Here is a 15,150-nt window from a genome sequence, read left to right as displayed (position 1 = left end):
CACCAAGATTGGGAGCATAGTGGACAGCGAGGAAGGCTATCAAAGCTTGCAGCATGATCCTGACCAGCTAGAAAAATGGGCTGAAAAATGGCTGATGGAATTTAATGCAGACAAGTGTGAAGTGATGCACTTTGAGAGGACAAACCAGGATAGGACTTGGACAGTGAATGGTAGGGCTCTGAGGTGTGCGGTAGAACAGAGGGACCTGGGGATACAGGTCCATGGTTCCTTGAAAGTGGCGTCACAGTTAGATAGGATCGTAAAAAAGAGCATTTGGCACTTTGGCCTTTGTAAATCAGGGCACTGAATACAGGAGTTGGGATGTTATGTTGAAATTATACAAGATGTTGATGAGGCCGAATTTGGAGTATTGTGTGCCTTTCTGGTCACTTACTTAAAGCTTGAAAGAGTGCGGAGAAAATTTACAAGGATGTTGCCAGGGCTTGATGACCTGAGTTACAGGGAAAGGTTGAATAGGTTAGGACTTTATTCCCTAGAGCACAGGAGAATGAGGGGATATCTTATAGAGGTATGCAAAATTATGATGGGTATAGATAGGGTGAATGTATTAATTCAATTATCACATTTAAGAGAAGTTTGGATGGGTACATGGATGGGAGGGATTTGGAGGGATATGGTCCGGGTGCAGGTAGATGAGACTAGGCAGAAGATCAGGTCGACGAGGACTAGATGAGCCAAAGGCCCTGTTTCAATGCTGTGGTGTTCTATGTTCTGATACCATTTCTTCCACCTCAGCCAGTATCAGTACATTATGGAAAGTTAATTTGTCAATTGAGCCACTGCAGGAATTATTCTTAAAGTTTTCAGGCATGCACACTCTTGAAATGTCAGAATTACATTTGTTTCTTGAGCATCGAGTGATGTGGGATGACTTTGCCATTATTCATGGTAAGATTTTGGACGAGGCAGATTATTGACAGAGATTGAAATCAGTGCAGCTGCATTTTATATTTCAGTGCAAAAATTTATAGTTTTAACCCATAATTGAAACAGGGACACTGGTAACCTTGGAGCATTATGCTTTCTGTTCAAAAGCAGGTTATTTCTGTTATGTCTTGTTGGCCTTCATGTGTCAGAATGAGTGGTAAATATCTTTCAAGCTAGACTGTCCTGTTCAGAACATTATGATACAGATGTGATTTCACACCCAATCATTCCAATAGTTTTTTTTGTGGTAAATCTAACATTTTAGGAACTAATTGCTCATTTATTTGCATGCTGGTGCTTTTAAGAATCACTCCCCCCAATGGCTTGATTGATAGTTTCCCACATGGACTGAGCCACAAGGTGTATAATATACTGGATTTTAAATATCTTATGTTGTTGCACTTCAACTGTTGCAGTGATGTGGGGCTCCCTGACTTTCCAAGATTTTGAGCTGGGCTTTTGGATTCCCAATTGATGTTTACATCAATTTCTCATTTCAACTCATAGACGAGGATGACTGCATCACCTTAGCCAATATCAGTCAGTTTGCAAGGAGTGAAATTTTGAAACTAAGCCATACCTGATTTGTAGACAGTACCATAATACGTGAGATATAATTAACCACAGTGTTGTCAGGGAGGTAGTTTAACCCGGATAACAAGTTTTGTTTTCGTTTTGCTTAAACTGCTCTTTCTCCTTACTACCCATAAAATGAATGAAAGTAATGGGAGCTATTGGGACAGAGAGTGATGCAAACTAGTATCAGTCAATTCATGATGTAAATGTCTGAGGTATATTAACTAGAATGGTCTCAGATTCAATTCCAAGATCAGTTAACACCAAAAAAACCCAACTCAGTAGAAGGTGTGAATCAAATATGGGATCTTCTTGTCATTATTACATGTTTAAGATGTTCCTCATCCTGCAACTGGGCAAACTTTAACCAGGGCTGAAAAGTACTTTGAAAAGTTCTGAAAGGGAGGTGAAAGGCACCATATAAACACTTGGTGTTTTTCTTTTATATTCCAGTTTTAAGTGTGGGTAGAAAGCAGCATCAAAATGGCTTTGGAAGAATTGCGAGGGGTAATCAAGAGATGTGTAAGTACTGGTGCATTTAATTATCCTTTCATTATGTAGTATTTCCACACATGAAGAGGTATATAGTAAAACTCCAATAATCCATTATCCAGAAATGGTTCAGCACTGATTCATCAGGTGGTGTTTCCTGTGCTCCCCCGAAACTCATAAAGGTCCTGTTTTCTGCTCTCAAACGCTATAAAATTTATGATAATACCATGTAACATCTAACAGAACAAATTAAGAATGTTTTTTGGTATTAAGAGGAATAACATCCAATAGTTTGAAAAAAATCCATCAGTCTGGCACCACCAAAGTCCTGAGCATGCTAGATTTTCAAAGTTCTTCTCCACCTTGGAAATTTTGAATTACAATATCTTCCCTTTGGTAATACTTCCAAATTTGAAATATGGTTCTCTGTTTGGGCTCCAGACTCGGTAAGAACCTTTTTTTTTTACAGTAATTAATGCATTCATTCCACTAACCAGAGACTTAACCAAATAGAGAGGTGTCTATTAAAGGTGACAGTTGATTTACTACATATTTGGTTGAGAAATAGTATTTCAGCTTGCTGTAATTTTTTTCATTTTGAAAGATAAATTATATTTAATATTTGAAAATAATTCTCAGAATACTTTCTTTTTTATTAATGTAATGTAATATAATTTATATTAATGCCTCCAGGACAGAAATGAGGAGGAAATCTTATTAGTTTGAGATTATTGTACAATGTAAGACTTCAGACCTGCTTTCTGGGGAAAATTGCAGTCTAATAACCCTGGTTTAAAAAGTACTGGCTAGACCACAGCAGAAGTACTCTGTGCATTTCTGGATACCACACCTTATGATGGATATATTGGAAGGAGTGTAATGTGAATTTACCAGAATAATACTGGACTCGGAAGATTAAATTAAGAAGCAAGATTACACAAACCTGTTGCCTTGCACTACATTTCCATATTTCCTTACGACATAGGAGGAGGCCACTACGTCAGCTCCCAGAACAATCCCATTCTCTTGTTTCCCTGTAACCCATTCTCGCACCATCCCAACAATATCTCCCAGATTCTACCACTCATCTACACACCAAAGCAATTTACAGTGGCCGATGAATTTACCACCTGCATCTCATTGCCACTGGAGGAAATCGGATTACCTGGGGTAAACCACGTGGTCATACAGAGAATGTGCAAAATGCACATAGACTGATGTCAGGATTGAATCTAGGTCCCTGGAGCTGTGAGGTAGCAGGTCTACTAACTGCACCACTGTGCCACCTACTTACTGGAATTTTGAAGGTTAAGGAGTCATTTAATCCAATTTGCAAGCTATTTAAGGGTACTGATAGGGCAAATAGAGATTTTCACTAATTGTATCACCTAGGACTGGTATGGAGAGCATATTCTAAAAATTAAAGCAAAGCCTTTCAGGAGTCAAAGTTAGCAAAAAAAAAACTATTTTATGTACAAAGGGGTAGGAACTTTGAACACACCAAGCAAACTTAAATCAATGCTTGGTCAGTTAAATCTGTAATTGATAGTAAGTTTTTCATTGCACCTGTGCATACATGAACTTGTGCATATGCCAATAAATTTGACTTTGTTAACCAAGTGTATTAAGGGATAAGAGTATGTATGTGGAGTTAGGTCACAGTTTAGCAAGTGAATAGTTGAATGGACACCAGAGGCTAAATACCCAACTCCAGCCCTGGTGTTTCTTAATTTTTAGCTGCACTGCAATAGATAATTGTAATACCACATGCAGATGTTTCAGTTGAAATGGCATTGCTTAAAATTGTTTGAAATTATTTCGCACTTGATGTGAGAGAGTTGTCTTATTTCTTTTAGCGAGGTTTACCTGAAACAGAGTTTAAAGATGAAGATCACAGCATATTTCAATTGGCAGCCTGCCAGTGCCTGGAAGAAGGGCATGCAGCTGAACTTTTGAAGATTCTGCAGGATGAACAAAATAAGGTACCATTGTACTTCCAACAATTTGTATATTAATTATCACATTTTCTGTCAAAAATAAGATGCTATTAATGTGGACATGTATCTTCAAAACATTTACTGTGGAAGTTAATATTTCTAAATCAACTATTTTGCATGTAGCAAAAGTAACTTCAATCCAAAAGATATGTTGCTTGACTTTTAAAATTTGTGACAGCAGTTTTTTCAATTAGATTAGATAAGGGAGATAAAAAGCACAGTGTGCATTTTATTTCCCCTTATAGACAACCTGGTTCAACAATTGGGTAATAGCTAATACAGTATATTTCTGTGATCTTTGGTGAAGAAATAGTAAATTTCACACAATTTAAAGAATCTAATATCATAGTTAGAGTTGCTAACATTGATCCCTGATGTGAAGAACAAGTTTTGACTTTGTCATTTTGAATGACTGCCCAAAGGTGACAGTCACTTAAGCAGTTAGTTAAAAAAACTCATGCACTTCCTATTGTACCATAGTCACATCTTTGCTTGCATATACTGTTTATCGATATGATTGATAGATAAATGGATAAAATCATGGAACTCAAAGCCTAAAAATATAGAAACCCAAAGATAATCATAGTGGAATTTGATTGCAAATTAAAATGTTGAACATAAAATTTCCAGAAGAGTGAAGGTCAGAGAGAAGTCCATTCATGCCTCTAGTTTGACAAGAAATCTTTTCACAGACAGGAAAAGGAAAATATATTTAATGGCAGGTGTAATTACACCTTATTATGCTCAAAAGTAATTTGTAACCAATGATCTATGGTTGAAATCTTGTTACTGTTTTCACTTAGGCAATATATACTATCAAAACAACAAATAAATTGATTGCATAATTTGATTTATATTTTGTGAAACTAGCTGACATAGTCTTAGTTTCCTTTCTACAAAATAATATCTCTGACAATGTAACACTGCTTCACAATTGCAGTAATTGTGCAGTCTAGATTATATGCTGAAGATATCAGATTGTACTCGTACCCACAATTTGGAATTGAGAATGAAGCCAAGAACTCCCAACTTAAACACTTTTAAAGTAGTATTGTCAGGTAGGGATGGAAAAATTAAATATCATTATGTCAAGCCAAAGCAACTGTTGTTTGATAGGACAATCTGTGGCTTTTTTATGCTAACATGTAGAATGAAATCAATGAAACATCTATATATTTTGAACCCATTTAATTTACCATTGTAGTTTATGTTTCATTTCTTCTCCTTGCATTTAATATCTTACAGGACTTTTTTATCTGCATGGGCTGGAATCTTGTTGGTCCTGTTGTCAATTGTACATTGAAAGATGAGCAACAGATTGAGGACAGGGAAATCTACTTGAAAATACTGGACCATGTGGTAGAGGTAAGAAAGCATATACTGAGGAGTATCTATAAATTGGAGTGTAAGTTTTTTTTGCATCTATTGCACATTTTAAGAAGAAAGAATCTTGGCATGATCAGCACTGAGGCTATAACATTATCTGGTCAATTTTGCTTTGGGAACTTGCTGGCATACCTTGGCAGTTGTGTTTCTGTCATTCACAGTATCTACACTTCAAAAAGTACTTTGGCTGTGAAGAATTTTTGGATGACTTCTGATTTTTGAGTGGCCATGTACAAATTGAAGTCTTTTCTTTAATAAACTTTATCTTTTCCATAGATTTATGAATGAACTGGTAGATCTTTTGTAAATTTCTCTCATTAGAGATAATGTGGGTGAGGTTTGGGCTATATAGTCCACCAAATTTAGTGCCCAGTTCACTCTTGGTAGGCAGCTTCATAAAGTGAAAAGTTCATTAAGTTGCCACATGATGGCATGATAAAGGATGTTCTCTCAAGGAGTTTATGATGAGCCTAGTAAATATAAGAATTTTTTTTTAAACTGTGAGAATGTAATTTTATCTCATTCTTGGTCAAATTAGCTTCTTACAAAATGATGTAAATTTGCTTCCCAAAGATATGCTCCTTTCTTGCAGATAAGTAACCCAAAGGAACTTCTGTTGGGTTTACTTGAAAAGATTGAGGACTCTTTTGGAAAGAATATATCTAAAACCATCTTGCTTCTCCTGCAGCCGCTTCAGACAGGTAATGTGAAGTTGCAAATTAATATTTACTTTATTGAAGGCTGATACTTAGTTTACTCAATGTACTTCAAGACTGTTACTTGTATATATTACTTGTGCTGCTTTGAAACTAGAACTTATCTTTAGTTTCAGGAGCTTTAGAAATCTGTCATGTTTCTAATAGATGTTATAATTCGAAATGAAACAAATGGTATAATCAAGAAACTATAATATTAGGAATAGCAAGTCAACTGAATTTATTTCATAAAAGGACAAATTGCTTTTATTAGAAACGTTCCTTTTGTTGATCTGGATTTTGCAAACAGCAGCAAAATGACCGCCCTCCCACCAATATAAAAGGAAGTTGCCCAGAAACATCCAGCAATCCCTTTGACGTGACTATTCTCTCTTCTGGAATTGGTTGCTGCCAGGCATCATTACTTCAAAGAGATGCCTGGAATCTGGCAAATGTAATGCTGTCACTGGTTAGGGATGCTATCAATGGCATTGAATTCTAATGAACTAGCATGTAAAAGCAAAATTTTTAACTAAGGGCCAAATTGTTTAATAGTACAGTAAAATCTGATATTCTACAGTCTAATTATTCGGAAAACTCAGTGGTTCAGCATCTGGGTCACATGGTGATGTTTCCCATGTTCCCTTTATACATGCTTGGCTCTGTTTCCTGTGCCTTCTTGAAACTCACCAGGCCTTGTTTCTTGCCCTCCCTTGAAACTCACTGAGCTCCTGTTTCCTGCATTCCTTTGAAATCCACCAGAGCCCTACTTCCCGCGTGCCCTTGAAACTCACTCTGCTCTTTTTCCTGTGTGCCCTTCAAGTTTGTCAGGTTCACTGGAAAGTTTATAATACTACTGTGCAACATCAAAAAAAGTGAATTAAAATGTGTTGGGTTATTAATAGGATAATAACATCCAATAGTCCAGAAAATCTGCCAGCCCTGCTCCACCAGTCATGATTATGCGAGATTAACAGAATGGTTTGGTATGTATAAAGGCACACTGATACTTTGTAACACTTGCAACTTTTTTCAGGGTATTTTGCAGTGAGGATTTTATCAGATCTGTGTTTTCAGGGGAATATGCAGTTGGATCCAAAACAGGCTGTAGTTTCTGAGTTTATACATGTGCTTAACTCTCTAAGTTCCTGACTGTTTCACAGTGTTACCTTGATGAATGCTGACAGTTTCATTGCAGCTGCAAAATTTGGGCCAATAAATTACAAGTCGAATATTTTTCAGTTATTTCAGTGCTCCTCAATAATGAGATTTTGAGTAGGTCTTTTGTTTTCCTTGTGTAAAATTGCATCTTTAACGAGAAGGTTTTCCAGTTATAAGGGAGTTTTAACTTCAAATATTTCTTGACTCTAACAATAAAATTTCTTTTCCCAGTGCTATTAAAAATGAAACACAAAAAGGCATATTCTGTGGGATTGGCTCTTGCAACCATTCAAAGCCAACTCTCCAAGTTACCTGTACCTATTAATGATGAGCAACACAAACAGGATGCATATGAGCTTTGCAAGTGTTATATGGCTGTTAGCTCTTTTGTGAAACCATTTTTGGATGAAGTGACTCAAACAACAAATTCCAAGAGAAATCCTTCCTATAATGAGCTAAAGGAGGAACTACTAAAATTGTAGGTACTTAATTTTCAATTGAATGATCTATGTGCTTCAACTATGTTTTGGTCAGGTAAAATAATCTGTGCATAGCCTAACTGGTCTTTTTGCAATTGATGTAGCTTTATGAAATGTTTGGAATACCCACTACTGACTGCACAGTTACAGCCTTTAACTGAAGAGATTGAAGACAATTCATTGAGAGTTTTTGCTGCTGAAATTGTAGTAAGTTTAATTTGTCCACTCTGCTTCATCTACACGGTAGTTCACTCAGACTGTTCCTTGTGTTTGCAATGGAATTAACTTAATTAAGCTTCCTAAGTGTTTAATTCACATCAGCTTTTCTTTAAATTTGTTCTTAATATTTTATATTGATCATTATTTTTAGTTAAATATTACATAAATGAAAAATGTCTTGATTCCACTAATCATAATTGTGAAAGTAAATGCTAATATGGAGTTCTTTCCATTTTACATTTGGTTGGTTTTATGTGCACCTTGTGTGGCTTATAGCCAAATTTATGTGTGCAAATCTTAAGTTGGTTCTTATATCCCAGATGGCAAATTTGCAATGCTGAGAGGTTTGGAGGTGATGGATGATGTAGGGAAAACTTAACTGTTTTAAGCAAAGGTGAAAAAAAAACTTACAACTTCTAATTTTCAAGATTCAACTAATAACTCATCTTGATGATACCAGACAAGGAAAGCATAGGCAATCTATGCAGAGCAAGGTACAACAATTTATGAAGATCTGTGAAAATGAATATATAATGTAGCATAATTCATTTTTGACTGCATAATTCTGTAGTGGAATCGGTTCCTGAATTAAATCATTCAGATCAAATGTTTTAATATAGCAACTCGTATGTATTTATACATTTATGGAGAATTTTATTTACACTGAAATGAGTGCCATCATCTCTTATAGGTTTTCCTGGTGGCAATTGGTGAATCTCTTCCTGCATTGATGGTTCATCAGTTGTTAAAGTCCAGAAAAAAACTGCAGGAGATTGACCCTCTGCAAGAAGATATCAAATACCCTACAAATTCACTGGCAAGCCTGGCATATCTTTTATTTGTTCAGCAGATTGGTATTGATCAATTTCCAGCTGTGTACAGGTGTGTGAAGATGAAGGTCCATTATTTAGGATGATGTTCTTGAGAATTAATGGGACCTGTTGTAACTTCAGAATCTTAGTGCCTGTTATTGACAACAATTTTTGAAGATCTGTCAGAATTAATATAATTGTTGCCTGAAAGTGGTGTTGCAGGTAGACAGGGTGGTGAAGAAGGCTTTTGGCACACTGACCTTCACCAGTCAGGTCATTGAGTATAGAAATTGGAATGTTATGTTGCAGTTGTACAAGACATTGGTGAGGCTGCATTTGGAATATTGTGTTCAGTTTTGGTCACCCTGCTGTAGGAAAGATGCCATTAAGCTGGAAAGAGTACAGAGGAGATCTACAAGGATGTTGCTGGGACTTAAGGGACTGAGTTATGGAAAGAGGTTGAGCAGGTTGGGACTTTTTTCATTGGAGCATAGGAGAATAAGGGGGTGACCATATAGAGGTGTATGAAATTATGGGGGGCATAGACTGGGTGAATGCGCACAGTCTGTTTCCCAGGTTGGAGAATCAAGAACTAAAGGGCATAGGTTTAAGGTAAGAGGGGAAAGATTTAATAGGAACCTAAGGGGCAACTTTTTCCACCCAGTGTATGGAATGGGCTGCCAGAGGAAGTGGTTGAGGCAGGTACATTAACAACATTTAAAAGGTACTTGGACAGGTATATGGAAAGGAAAGATTTAGAGAGATATGGGCCAAATGCAGGCAAATGGGACTAGCTTAGATGGGAATCTTGATCAGCATAGACCAGTTGGGCTGAAGGGCCTGTCTCCATACTGTATGCCTCTACCAATTTATGACTCTATGTTGCATTCTTAGGCTCCTCTCTGGAAGTAAGCCCCAGCCCCACAGTATCATCAGCTTGAAAATTCCCATTTGTAGGAACTTCCTTATTCATTTGGTCAACATGTGATTCTTCTATTGCATTAATAGTGTTTCACAATGCAAGGTTTTCTAATGTGTGATTTCAAGCCAGTCAGTTCTTCTTTGTTCATTTTTACTAAGTACCAAAATAAAATTCTGCACTTGCTTGGATGCATAAAAAATACAAGCAGTTGCAAGCCAAAAAAAACCTCCAGTGCACTTCCAGAATCGTAGCTGATCCTGTGCTGTAAGTCTACTTTCCTGCCCTATCCTCAAACCTCAATTCCTTGTTTTTAAAAATCTGTCAGTTTTAATCTTAAGTATATACTCAGCAAATAAGCACTCATCTGTCTGTGGTAGGGAACTATGAGAAGGAAAATTTCTCCTAGTCACAGTCTTAAGTGGTCAGTTCATCTGATGCCACATGAGCCACAGTTCTGGTCTGCATCCAGAACAAACAGCTTCTCTACTAGGTTCTCTCAGGATCGTTTATGTCTCAGTGAAATATAAGAACATGGGCATTGGGAGCAGTAGGCCATGCAGCTCTCAAGCCTGCTCCTGTACTTAATAAGATTGTGGCTGATCTGATTGTAATCTTACCTCTACATTCCCATCAACTCATAGAACATTTTCACCCCTTTGCTTATCAAGTATCTATGCCATTAAAATATTCAAAGACTCTGCTTCCTGTGCCCTTTGAGGAAGAGAGTTACAAAGACAAGACAATTCCCTTAGAAAACAAACTTAGCATAATTTCTGTCTTAAATCACAAGCCCTTATTTTAAAACAGTAACTCCTTGTTTCAGATTCTTCTGCAAGAGGAAGCATGCTCCCTACATTCACCCATATATTTTTTTCATGACATTGAAGGAGACCGTTCAGCCCATCAAATCTATGTCAGCTCTTGGGGCAATCCCATGAATACCATGCCCCCACTTCCCTGCAGTCTATTTTCTCAAACACTTTCATTAACAAACATGATTCTTCTACCATTAATGCAGACTATGCCAATTAACCTAACAGCCAGTACATCGGGCCTCTTGGTCACATGCAAGAGTAAAGTGTACAATAAATGGCAGGACCCTTAGGAGCATTGATATACAGAAGGATCTTGGGTTGCAAGTCCACAGTTCCCAGAAAGTGGCAACACAAGTGGATAGGATGTTAAAGAAGGTGTATGGCATGCTTGCCTTCATCGGTTGGAGCATTGACTATAAAAGTTGGAAAGTCATTTTGCATCTGTCTAAAACTTTGGTTGGGTCACATTTAGAAAAACGTGTGCAGTTTTGGTTTCCATATTACAGAAAGAATGTGGAAGCATTAGAGAAGGTACAGAAGAGGTTCATCAGAATGTTACCTGGATTGTAGTGTATTAGATATAAGGAGAGGTTAGACAGACTTGGATTGTTTTCGCTGGAGTGTCGGAGCCTGCAGGGTGACCTGAAAGAAGTATATAAAATTATGAGAAGCGTAGATAGTTGGTCTTTATCCCAGGGTGGAAAAGTCAAGTACTAGAGGGCATAGGTTTAAGATGAGAGGGCTCAAGCTTAAAGGAGATTTTAAAAGAGTGGAGCAAGTATTTTTACACAGAGAGTGGTAGGTGCCTGGAATGCACTGCCAGGGGAGGTGGTGGAAGCAGATGTGATAGCAACGTTTAAGAGGCGTTTAGACAGGCACATGAACAGGCAGGAAATATAGGGATATGGACCATGTGCATGCAGATGGGATTAGTTCAGATTGGCATTATGGTCGGCACAGACATGGTGGGCTGAAGGGCCTGTTCCTGTGCTGTGTTATTCTGTGTTCTATGTAAGACCCTTCAGGATCTTTTTAATCTTTCAATCAAGTACCCTCTCACTCTTTTAAATACCAGCAGATGCAAATCTGCCCTGCCTAAATGTTCTTCATGAGGCAATGGCCTATTCAAGGTAGTTGTCTTAGAAATCTTTTCTGAACTGGTTCCAACACATTAACATCCTTCTTTAAATAAGGAGACTATGCTGCACAAACCACTCCAGTTGTGGTCTCACCAATGCCTATATAACTGGAGCATAACTTCCCCACTTTTGTATTTAATTTCCCTAGCAATAAGCAGTTACATCCTGTTGGCTTTCCTAATAACTTGCTGTACCTGTGTATTAGCCTTTTGCGACTCGTGCACTAGGACATCCAGAGCTCTTTACACCTCAGAACTCTTGTCATTTATATAATGCTTTTTTTATTTTTCCTGCCAAAATGGACAATTTCATATTTTCTCAATTTATCTACCATTTGTTAGATCCTTGTCCACACTTGACCAATCTGTATTCCTCTGTAATCTTATTCTTCTTCATAACTTACTTTCCTACCCAATTTTGTCATGAACAAATTTAGTAGCCATATCTCTAGAGCCTTCAACCAAGTCATTTATATAAATTGTAAAAAGGTTAAGGCCCCAGCTCCAATCTCAGTGGCAAACTACTTGTTACATTTTTCCAAGCAGTGAAAGACCCATTTATGCCTGCTCTTTTTCCTCTTAACTAGCCAGTCTACTATCCACGCCAACAGGTTATCTCCTACACTATCAGCTTTTATTTTCCACAATAACCTTGCATATTGTATCTCATAATGGATTCTCATTCTACAAAACCCCAATTAGCCCCATTCTATTCAGTCTGACCTCAAAGGACAACTGCTTAGAAACTGTTTGGTGCCTGTAAAGGCATATTAATTCTTATTGCACTTCTAATTGGCTATTGCACATTAATGCATGGAGGGCTAACATGTTTTGTTTATGGTCTGCCATTGGGAGAGACAGTAGCCCATTAGGCTCAAGATGTGCTCCACAATCAGCCTTGTATGATGCGGATGCAAAGGAATGAAGAAAATCTAATGAGTCTGGTTCTTGGATAGAGGGTACACACAAGACAAAAGATCGTAGAAATAATGTGCGTGATTTTAACTTCTGCCTTTGTTACATTAATGGCCAAACGATCCATTTTGCTTAAATGGAAGGATCCAATACCCCCTACTACTTTTCAATGGTTCTCTCAAACTATATCATGTTTAAACTTGGAAAAAATTAGGAGTGGTACCGTTGATCCTTCGCTTAAATTTGAAGATATTTGGAGTCCATTTATTCAATATTTTCACATGATATAGATCCCCTTTCAATAACTTTCCAACTTAAAGGAACTGAGTTGATGACATAATATTGCTCTGTTTCTACTGAGAAATTTTAGTCCAGTCTTTTTTTTGTTTTTTTCTAATTTTCTGTTTAGTTTAGTTTGGTTTGATATATTTATAATTTTTCTTATTGATTTGGGGATTTTTTTCTCTTTTTTTATTTATATAATAAATCTTTTTCTTTATTTTGTCACAAACCAGCAACAAAAGAAACACACTGAGCATGATTCAGTGTTAAAAACTATTTTATTAATCACTACTTATGATAATACGTAAAATAAAAGTAAAAATGTTAGTATGTTAGAATTCAAGAATGTTAAACCTCGAACGTTAACCCCAAAACTAAACTCTTCGTGTGTGTGTGTGACAAAGTCCAAAACTCCCAGTTCCGGAATGGTTCTTAAAGTTCAGTTCCGCAAGCCATAAGGTGAAACATGAGCAAGGGCTTCTTCAACAACCACCGTTGTCTGAAGATAAGATGTAGATGTAGAAAAACATAGAGAGAGAGTACATACGAAATCCAAATGTTCCACGATGGAACCCAAACGACACTTCAGTGTTTACTCGGTAGTGACTTCCTCACCCCGAAAAGCATCCGAACCGTGGTCGTCCACATACAAATACCTGTTTCCTTCTACAGGTCAGCAACAAAGTGAACTCCACCGGATTACTTCCAACTTCCATACATGGATTTCAGTAGTAAACACAGTTATTGTTTCTCATCCATCGATAGAGAAAAACAAGCAGGCTGGTGTCTCTCTCCCTTCTCTCTCTCTCTCTTCCTTCTTCTTCTTCAACAACGTCATTACGTCCTTTATCTTCTATTGACGTAAGCACGCCCCACACACACATACACACACACTCTCTATCTTAAAGGGACTTTCACTGAGTCCATAACACCTCCCACCTAAAAAAAAAAATTTTCCCAAGAAAATTTTAACCGCGCATACAGTTAGTAATGTTAATAATTATCATTCTACACAACTACAGACTATCAGATTAGTACAGATACATGTTTCCCATTTAACATCGGGAAAGACAATCAGCAATCACATTATCTTTGCCTTTAATGTGAGTTATCATGAGATCAAACTCTTGCAAAATTAAACTCCAGTTTAACAGCCTTCTGTTCTTGTTTTTGACTCGGCTCAGAAACACCAATGGGTTATGATCTGATCTTCATACAATCCAGAAGGGGTTACAAAGGCTGAAATCTCCCTTCCTCTATCTGTTAATGGAACACACCAGTACCCTTTTAATAGGTCAATCTTTGTAAGAAATTTTGCCTTTCCCACTCTGTCTATGCAATCATCCACTCTAGGAATAGGGTAAGCATCTGACTTTGTTACAGCATTCACTTTCCTGTAATCTGTGCAAAATCTAACAGTTCCATCAGGTTTAGGTACAATAACACAGGGCGAACTCCAATTTGAAGTAGAATGTCTAATAATATCATTTTCCAACATGTATTTTATTTCCTGATCAACAAGTTTACTTTTTTCCACATTCATTCGATATGGGTGTTGTTTGATTGGTTTTGCATCCCCAACATCAACATCATGGGTAATTATCGATGTTCTGTTTGGAACATCTGGGAACAGATTTTTAAATTTTAAAATTAATTCTCTCATCTGTTGTTTTTGTGAAACTTGTAAATGGTCCAACTTCGTTTCAAGGTTCTCGATGATATTTTGGTTTTTCAGTTTCGATGGAACAATATTTGATCTAAATTGGCCTTCCTCAACATCAACATCAGGCATTCTAGAAACAACCTTTTCACCATCCACCAAGGCCACAACTGAATCCCTCTCATAATAAGGTTTTAGCATGTTTACATGACAGAGTTGTGTTTTCTTGCGTCTATCTGGTGTTTTGATTATATATGTTAGATCAGTCACTCGAGATTCAATAACATAGGGTCCAGAAAAACGAGCTTGCAAGGGATTATTTTGGCTAGGGAAAAATACCAACACCTTTTGCCCCACTGCGAATGTCCTAGGCCGAGCACGTCTATCAAAATATGTCTTCATTCTTATCTGGCTTGTTTTCAAATTCTCTCTCGCTAGCTGGCAGACTCTCTCCAACCGAGTTTTAAATTTTTGGACATAGTCCAACAGACTCAAGTGAACTTCCTCATTAACCCATTGCTCTCTTAACAACTCCAAAGGTCCTCTCACCCTATGTCCAAATACAAGCTCAAACGGACTAAATCCTATTGACTCCTGGATCGATTCTCTAACGGCAAACAAAAGTAAATGGATACCTTCGTCCCAATCCTTGG

General features: G+C 37.3%; 1 protein-coding gene across 5 annotated transcripts in view; it reads left to right on the top strand.

Annotated features, from left to right (window-relative positions):
* glmna (glomulin, FKBP associated protein a) overlaps positions 1–15,150 on the top strand; it is a 39,176-nt gene that overhangs the window by 8,272 nt on the left and 15,754 nt on the right. For all 5 annotated transcript variants that reach the window (XM_052012866.1, XM_052012869.1, XM_052012867.1 and 2 more), the window contains exons 2-8: positions 1,978–2,046; positions 3,873–3,998; positions 5,259–5,378; positions 5,992–6,100; positions 7,487–7,733; positions 7,839–7,941; positions 8,645–8,835. In XM_052012866.1, coding sequence (XP_051868826.1) covers positions 2,008–2,046; positions 3,873–3,998; positions 5,259–5,378; positions 5,992–6,100; positions 7,487–7,733; positions 7,839–7,941; positions 8,645–8,835 — 935 coding nt within the window. In that variant the 5' untranslated portion in view covers positions 1,978–2,007. The remainder of the gene's footprint in view (positions 1–1,977; positions 2,047–3,872; positions 3,999–5,258; positions 5,379–5,991; positions 6,101–7,486; positions 7,734–7,838; positions 7,942–8,644; positions 8,836–15,150) is intronic.

This window comes from Pristis pectinata, chromosome 3, assembly GCF_009764475.1.
Source record: "Pristis pectinata isolate sPriPec2 chromosome 3, sPriPec2.1.pri, whole genome shotgun sequence".
In the NCBI taxonomy this organism is placed as follows: Eukaryota; Metazoa; Chordata; class Chondrichthyes; order Rhinopristiformes; family Pristidae; genus Pristis; species Pristis pectinata.
Note: the sequence above shows the minus strand (reverse complement) of the source record. Positions and strands in the feature narration are given on the sequence as shown.